At 59.5% G+C, this 8,671-nt stretch overlaps 1 protein-coding gene across 1 annotated transcript in view; it reads left to right on the top strand.

Moving 5' to 3' along the window:
• The first annotated feature begins 4,166 nt into the window (after window positions 1-4,166).
• SLC22A4 (solute carrier family 22 member 4) overlaps window positions 4,167-8,671 on the top strand; it is a 29,324-nt gene continuing 24,819 nt past the window's right edge. The window contains exon 1 of the mRNA XM_072872290.1: window positions 4,167-4,624. Coding sequence (XP_072728391.1) covers window positions 4,232-4,624 — 393 coding nt within the window. The 5' untranslated portion in view covers window positions 4,167-4,231. The remainder of the gene's footprint in view (window positions 4,625-8,671) is intronic.

Below are 8,671 nucleotides of genomic sequence, written 5' to 3'. Positions count from 1 at the left end.
GCCTGAGGTGCATGGGGCTGTACAGGGTGTGTAGGGGATGCATGGGGGTACATAGGGGCAGATGGGGGACATGGGGTGCAGGGGCATGGGGGCAGGCCGAGCCCTAGCCCAGCCCAGGCTAGCCCTAGCCCAGGCTAGCTCTAGTCCAGCTCAGCCTAGCCTAGCCCAGCCCAGCCCCGCCGGGCGCTGCGCCTGTCTCCTGCACCATCTAGTGATGGAAACCGAAATAACCAGCGGTTTCAGGTAAGATGGGAGAAGAACCTGCGCCGTGTGAGGAGGATTCCCGGCGTTGTGGGGTGGCTCCCGGGTGGGAACAGCCAAATCCACCCGGAGGGCAGCGCTTCGGAGAAGTCCCTGGCAAAGGCTGCTCCGGCAGAGGCGGGTTTAAGCCGCAGCGGGGGGTCGGAGCCCATCCCCTGGGCTCCTGCCTGCTGTCAGCCAGCCTGGCTCTTCTCTGGCAAGATCCCTTGCCTTTCCTTGCTCTGATGCAGCCCTGCCTGCCCCGACCCACATCACTGTGCCCTGACCCAAAGGCTGAGGGGCCAGGGAAGCAGGACAGGGTGGTGCTGCCCCACGGCACGGGTGCTGCTCTTCTCGGCAGGACACCTCAATGCATCTGCCCCCGCTGCAGAGCTGCGGCGGAAGCCTGTGCTGGTGCCCTGCTAGCTCGCAGGGTCGAAGTGACGCGTCTTACCTGAGCGGAGTGACGTTGCACCAGGTAAAATTACTGAAGTCCTTGGTGAGTGGTGGATGGTCTTGGGAAAGCTGACTCCACTGGAGCAGATGCGTTTAGGGGGTTTATTCCCATCCTCGCATGCGTGCTACAGGCAGGCACCCTGGCCCCATCTCTTTTATGGGATTCCTACCACAAACACGATTGCCTGAAAAATAGTCACGCTGAGCGCTTGTCTGCCCAGCTCTGCTTAGGAGGGAAAAAGTTCACACACCACTGCCAGGAACTGGGAAGCGATGGCCACAACTGCCCCTGAAAGCTCTAAGTCGCGTAAATCAATACGGTTTCAAGTCAGCCTTGCACCGGGCAATCCTCAGCACCGCTCCGTGGGTAAATGCCTCGCACTGCTGAGAGAGCAGCGAGGCTGAAATGGGTCAAGAGCCTTTTCAAGAGCTGCCAAAGATCATTTTTTCCCGGATGCCATCGGTCCAGTGGGATGTGGCCCCGATGGACACGATCACCAGCTCCAGCTGCTCTGGGGCGGACAGCAGGCAGGCAGGAGTGTCAGGCCAGGGCCTTGGGCAGAGCACGGCCGTACCGCGCTCTGGCCGGGTGGCACACGTGCTCCAGCACCTGAGCACAGAGCCCCTCGGAGGACACTCTGCAGACTCAGCAAACACACTTACAAAAGAGATTTTACTTTGCCCCGTCATTAAGCAAGCTTCCACATGATCCGAGTGCTATGCAAACAACGTGGCATTACAAAACTCTGAATTATCACGTTTTTCTTAACTCCCAGCTCTTGAGATGGCTACTGGGAGAGTGACACAGTAGTCCCACCGAGGCAGAGGATCCCTTGAGAGGAGCTTTGCGCAAGCGGAAGAGAAAGAGCGGAGCCGCCACGGGCAATAACCACCCTAACCTGGAGCAGACCAGGAGCTCTGGTGATGGCTGTGCCGGGCGGCAGCCTCACACAGGGTGAGGGTGATGTGACCGCGCGCGAGCAGGAGCCTCGCTGCTCCGCGGCCGCTGGGCAGCTCACAGCATCACAGCAGCCCGTTGGGGCCGCTTCCTCCCCCAGCACCTGCCTGACTGTTTTAGGCCATGTTCGAAAACCTGTTTGCAGAAGAACAAAATATTTGCACAAGAGGTGGTTTCTCGGCTATTTGAAGATTCGCTCCTTCTCCCCCTGCGACGGAGGTACTCCTCCTTTGCTCTGCAGGCTCCTCAGCGTCTGATTTCACTTTACAGGAATCTCTCCGACCTCGTTTCCCACACGCTGCTCTTCATCTGGTAGCTGAAAGCGTATTTTAGAAGGCTGCAGTGCAATACCCTGACCGCTTTCAGAGGGGTCATTTGGGAGAACTAGGACTGGTCCTTCCTCTACAGTCAATTTGCTCCACGACTGCCCGAGCCATTTACCAACCACTAATTCTGTGTGGTTTTCGTAATCTCCGTGCCTGCGTTGAAGCATCCCTGATGTTGGATCATGAGGGGGGTTTGCAATCTGGGGAGCACCCAGCAAAGGCTGGCAAGAGAGCGGCATCGCTCTGGGCTAAACTGACGGTACGCAGTAGCCAGCGCTGCTGTGGCAGAGCTGGCTGGAACACAAGGTATTTCTATAACTACTACCAATGTATGTAGATTCACAATCTAAGAGAAAACCCCATGGTGTTTTCAGGTTGCACACATGAAATTTATCATACATTAAGGATTAATCTGCAAACCAGATAAACCTGAGCGTCGTACATGCCTACCTCTTTTGATACGCTAAATTTGCAGTCTAACCACAGTTATTTATGAGCACTGCAAATTATTCCTCTGTAAACAATTACTGTTGACTGAATAACATTAATGCTTAAGACAATACCCGCCCAATTCCTTATTTCCTCACGGGAGCAGGCATGCCTTGCCTGTCTTTACTGTGGTTCTTGCACAGCCCCAAGGCAGGGCAGGGCAGGCCAACGGCTGCTGCCTGCGAGCCCCTGATCTGCCCAAATTGGCCCCTGCCCTGGCTCCCGCTCCGCTCTTATCACTGGGGACGGCTTTGGCTGTGGGGTGGCCCAGGCCTGGCATCAAGATGCCACCTCTGGCCTCTCTCCAAGCAGGAGGTATCTAAATCTTCCCCACTTACTGCATGACATCGGCTCTCCATCCCTTATCCAGCGTAGCAGCGGATCTCTGCCTGGCCCGGATAAATGCTGCCATCTGCTTCTCCTCCCCAGGCACTGCCGCAGCGATCGCTCCCCGGTTGGTGCCTCCACCTTCCCGTGCACCCGCAGAACCCGCTGATCATCTCTGCTGGAGAGATGCTTCCCCGGCCTGCCCTCGCCTGCCACCAGCACAGGCATCCTCAGCTCCGCAGGGTCAAACCGCCCCGTTCCCAAGCGGGCACCCCAGGGAGCCACGTTCATTCAAGCAAGCCCAGCGCCGTGCGTTATTTTAAACACCACCGTGTTGCCGAGTGCCCCTCGAGTTATTTCAGAAGATGACAGCGCTGCTCAGATTTCTGAAATGGCTTTACCAGCTATCTACATATCTGACTCCAGGCAAAGCCAAGAGTCACGTGTAAAGCAATAATAGTTCCCAGATAGGAGACCGGAATACAAAAAGCTCCTCTCCCGAGGCCGGAGCTGCTGCACGCTCCTTCAGAGCAGACGCTGCTGACCTTGTCTGCTGCATGGCGTAAACACCACTGGGAGAAAATACTGCACTGCAGATAATGACAGATTTTCAAGGGCTGTGAGCACGTTTGATTTCTGAAGCTGTGTCTGATGCTTGGTTTTCCCCGTGCCAGTGTGGACGAGGGGCTCACGCCGCTGCTGCCTCCAGCTCTGCCTGCGATTCACGGGGTGCTGCTGCCGGGGAGAGACACCCCGCTGCCCCTGCCCGCCGGCTGCGCTCCCACCGGCCACGGCAGCCCACCCAGCTCACGGCGCGATCGACGGCCGTTCCGGTTTCCTATCTATGAACGATCATCGCCACTCGATGCACGATGGCATTCGTCCATCTTGCAGCAGAACTACAAGGGGAAACCTGGTTTGGGGTCCAGAAGGGGCTGGGTTCAGGGCTCCCGGGAGGGCTCGGGGCGGCGGAGCCAGCTCGCCGCTCCCGGGCAATCCCACCGGGCGCTGGTTTCTGCCGGGACAGCCACCCACGGCCGGGCGCGGGTGCCGAGCTGCCGGTCCCGGCGCAGCCCTGCCCGTGCCCCGGCTGCCCGCCGCGGGTCCCCGAGCCCGCCTCCGGGAGAGAAATACACCTGGGAAATATTCCGGGTGCAAAAACGGAAACCGCCTCCTTGGAAAGCTCCGGAGCCGGCTGCGGGGCAACCGCGGCTGCCGAGGTGCCCTCCGGCCCCGGGGGAAGGCTCCGGGGATGCTGCGGGGCCCGGGGCCGGCGGCATCCCTCCCCCCCTTCCCCCCCCCCCCCCCCCGGAGCGGGGCCGCGGGCGCCCGCCGGGACGCGCCGCCTCCGCGGGGGGCCGGGCCGGGCCGGGGCGGAGCCGCCGCGCGGAGCGTCCGCGGTGCGCGGAGAGCGGCGGGAGAGCCGCGCCGCGCCATGCGCGACTACGATGCGGCCACCGCCTTCCTGGGCGAGTGGGGCCGCTTCCAGCGGCTCGTCTTCTTCCTCCTCAGCGCCAGCATCGTCCCCAACGGCTTCAACGGGATGTCGGCCGTCTTCCTGGCCGGCACCCCCGAGCACCGGTGCGCCGTGCCCCGCGGGGCCAACCTGAGCGGCGAGTGGCGCAACGCCAGCATCCCGCTGGAGCTGCGGGGCGGGCGGGCGGCCCCGAGCCGCTGCCGCCGCTACCGCCTGGCCGCGCTCGCCAACTTCTCGGCGCTGGGGCTGCGGCCCGGCTCCGACGTGGAGCTGGGCTCGCTGGAGCAGGAGCCGTGCCTGGACGGCTGGGAGTACAGCCGCGACGTCTACCGCTCCACCATCGTCACCGAGGTGCGGGGCCGCCGAGCATCCCCCCCCCCCCCCCCCCCCCCCGCCTCCGGTGTCCCCGGGGAGAAGAGGCTGTGCCCGGCCGGGCTGTGCCGGGGCTTGCGGGGGGGGGGGGGGGCATGAACGGGGAGCAGCAACCAGCGGGACAAGCGGCTGTGGGAAAGGGTCCGGGTGGACGCGGTGCCGTGGGGAGAAGGGAGGGTTCCGGGGGGTGAACGGCGCCGGGAGAAGCCGCCCGCCCGTATTATCTCGGCTGTTGAAACTTCAGGTTGTTTGGTTTGGAGAGGGTTTCTCTGCGGACAGGGAGGCAAAGGCTGAAAATAGAAGCCTGATAGTTTCCTTCTGCCGGCACGCTGGCCGTCCCGGTAAACTTTCCATCTGACGGAATCGCTTGTTGCCAGTCTCGCTGTGGATGGGGACCTCGACGCCTTCTGCTAAACACACAAACAGCCTGGCTGGGTCTAGGGCAGCGGTGGGCCCTTGCTGGCCCCAGCACCCCCTGCCAGTATGGCCAGCCACACCGGTGTCTTTGGTGGCCGTCAGCGCTGGGTTAGCTGACCTGGTGCGAGGCAGGTGCCGTGGGAGCTGCCCGAGGTCCGCGGCACACCGGCTTGCTGTGGCGTGCTCCGGCATGAGCCTGGGCCCCAGGCTGCAGCCAAGCTCTTGGCTCGGTTTTTAAGACTGTACAATGGCATCATTTGTACAGGGTGTCTTCTGGGAATGTCAACGGTGACGGGTCGTGTAAGCACGTATTTGGGTTTTCTGGCTGTGCTGCGGTGCCATGGCAGGGGGACATGCTGTCTGTCTGTCTGCCCGCGCTGGCGGGGAGCACGGAGCTCTGGCGGAGAAGAAAAGCATGATTCCCCTAAAGCTGCAGGGTTGCTGCTGCTCTTTTGTGTTGTGTTAGCAGGGTAAAGGACTAATGGGCTCATCCTCACGCCAGCCAGTGTTTGGGTTTGGCAGCTGGCGGGCACCGCCGTCGTTTGGCCGAGCAGCGTGCCCCGGGTAGCCGAGGGACGCCCCGCTGACGCACCGATGGCTCACGCTCAGGGCGCACGGCACGGCAGGCAGCAGGTGTCTGGCCCTCGTCTCGAGTCCCCGTGACTCAGCAGCAACATCTGCCGCCCAAGAATGCTGCACGGGGGCACAGCCGGGAAAGGTCCTGACTGAGCAGTGCGTGGCTGCAGGTCTGTGCGCCGGGGACATGGGGGCACAGTCAGGGTCTGTGCCCCGGGGACGCAGGGGCACGGTCAGGGTCTGTACCAGGAATGTGCAGGCATGGGCTCAGCTGCACCGAAGCATGCCAGGGGGGAGGCGAGCGGGAACGGCTCCAGGCTGGGGGAGGGCAGGACGCGGGCAGGGGATGCCAGCCGCCTCTTGCGTGCCCACAGCGAAGCCGTCGGCACACGTGACGCCCGTGCGCGGGTGCCTCTTGCCATTTGTGCTGGCAGTCGTGTTCTGTCGCTGGGGAACTCTCGCAACACCAAATCAAGAGGCAGGGGATGCTTGGGAAGCTCGTCCTGCTCCTGGCCGTGGGCGAGCTGTAGCGGCAGCCCGGCTGCAGCCCACGTGCTGCATGCAGCCATGCCCGGCTGTAACCCGTGGGCTGGCATGGCCACATGGCAGATGCCTGGTAGCCACCGCCAGCACAGGCAGTGCTGCGGTGCTCGCTGCCGGAAGGAGGCCAGGTTATCCCAGGGTGGCCGTGAACTCATAATCTGTGGTTTGGAGTTAGCAGTTGCTCTGACGGAGACAGTAAATGAAGCAAAAGGAGGAGAAATGCTATTCCTTCTTCATAAGCAGCAAACAAGTTGTGGTGGCAGATGCCAAACAAGAGCCTTTGGTGCCAGATTTGGATGGGACGCAGCAGTGGGGTTTGCCACGGGGCCTGGGGCAGGCCAGAGAGGCAATAGCATACTCAGAGATGGAAACCAAGTGCCAGCTTCCCATCTGTAAGCCAGATGGAAGAGAAGGATACTTGTTTTGTTTTAAAATTGTCATGGACATTTGGAAAAAATACAGAATTTGGTTTTAAAACAAGGAAAACAGGCACTGATGAAACCCTGAAAAGATGCAGCTCGGTTAAACTTGAGATGATCGCTTTTGTACCCAACATTTTTCTCTGTATTAGGAAAGACGAGCCAGGACATGCCGTCAGGAAAGCTCAGTGAAGAAACCTCTTCAGTTCAAGAACCCCATTCAGGAGCAAAACTTGATGGTACAGGATTCAGTGTGGGAGGTTTTATTTGATTTATGCAGTTTCATCAAGTCCTGTTACTATCGCTGCTTGAAAGGGAGAGGCTGGGAGACGCCAGCTCTGCACCAGGGTCTGTGGGGACGTGCTAAACCCTGGGAACAGAGGATCCCAAACTCTGTCATCTGCTTGGTCTTAAAATGGAGATGACGGCAGAAAAGTGAATGTGTCCACAGCAGAGGTGAAAAAGGCGATTGTCAGGTCAGGGTGATAAGAGGGAGTCTGTAGGCGTAATGACGAGCAAGTGGAAATGTGGGGTCAGTGTGGGGTTAGGTGTGATCCCGCGGCCGAGACGAGGAGGCTGCAGGGTTTCCTTTTGCTTTGCGGGCTCAGCCGGGCGCCTTGGCAGGCACCCGGGGTGCGGGAGCCCCTTGGCCCAGCCTCCTTCCCCTGCCTCCAGAGCAGCTCCCCGTCTGCTGCAGCTCCTCAAGCTGTCCCAGCACAAAATCCCTGTTTTCCACCTAGCCAGGTGGCCGCTGCACTGGGTCGGTGCCACCTGCGCTTGCACAAGAGGGCTTGAGCCGATCTAGCAGGTCCTGGCCCCAAAGCGGGGCTGCTTTTCTCTCGCCACCCCATCCTGCTTTCTGCCATCTGTGCTTTGAAATTAATTTAAACATTAATAAATGTATTTTTGTTACGTTGGGGTTTTTTTGTCTGGAACTTAACCTACTTCTGCTTTAATTCCAGATAACGGTGCTGAGATCTGACCGTAATTAGAGGTTCAAGCACAAGCACCAGTTTTGCTCTCCGGAGCGAGGTGTTAGCATCCGGTTAATTCCCTTGAGCCAGGTTGTCTTCCAGCACCGCTCCCTGGGGACACACTCGCTGGGCTGCTCGCCACTACCAGGGCATGGCACGGACCCCAGGCACCATCGCAAGACCCCTGCAAAGGGCAGAGCGAGTGCCGAAGGCTTTGCTGGGGCTGCTCGCCTCTCGCCTGTGCTACCCTGCTCAGCCCCCCTGTCCCAGCCCTGGCGCTGACTTCTCAGTGAAGGCAGAAACCAGGAGCTCTGGGGACTGCCAGAGGTGAGAAGCTGGATATGAAGTGTTGTGGTTTGAAGGCATCTGAAGGATTTTTCTGTTCCCTTATGGCTTTTTCCAGCAGCGGTGGGCAGCCCTGCCCAACCCTGATAGCCCGCCCTGCACTGGGGCATGGAGGTATCTGTGCTCGTCACTCGTGCACTGAGCGGAGCCGGTCTCATTGCTGGACTTGGTGCCCAGGCTGCAGCACGGAGGGTGCAGCTCACCCTGCTGCTGTGGTCGGGGCAACCTGTGAAGATTTTTTAATATCTCTTGAGCTGTTCGTCTTCAGATTTACTCTTCGAAACACAGTCAGATTTTCCCTGGTTTACAGCCTCGGCCATTTACATGAGGCTCCGCTAGTGTTTTCTTATCTGACATGAATAGGCTGATACTCCGGATGGTTAAGTAGTGATTTCTGATTGAGAACGCAGGCGGCAGGGTCGCTTTGGGCAGCCAGGGCACCTTCTCCAGCAGTTTCAGTTTTTCACAAAGCTTCTCCATCCATAGCGTTCCCACTGGCAGTGCCCGGCAGAACTGGCTCTTCCAGGAGCCGGTACCTGGGAGCTTGTGGGAAAGGGTCAGAGGGATCTGATGGTAATAAAGTGATTTAACAGTGTTCTTCTTGAGCAGCTCTTATTCCTAGTGTTCAAAGCACTTGCTTGGAAGCTTACGTGAACTTTGCTCTCCAGTATGCTTAGCCAGGAACATTACAGAATTACTTATTTTCTGGTTAATGAATAATTAGTCCAGTACAGACAGTTTGGAAGTTGTAG

Source organism: Ciconia boyciana, chromosome 9 (assembly GCF_034638445.1).
Source record: "Ciconia boyciana chromosome 9, ASM3463844v1, whole genome shotgun sequence".
NCBI lineage: Eukaryota > Metazoa > Chordata > Aves > Ciconiiformes > Ciconiidae > Ciconia > Ciconia boyciana.
This window is presented reverse-complemented; position numbering and strand designations above follow the sequence as displayed.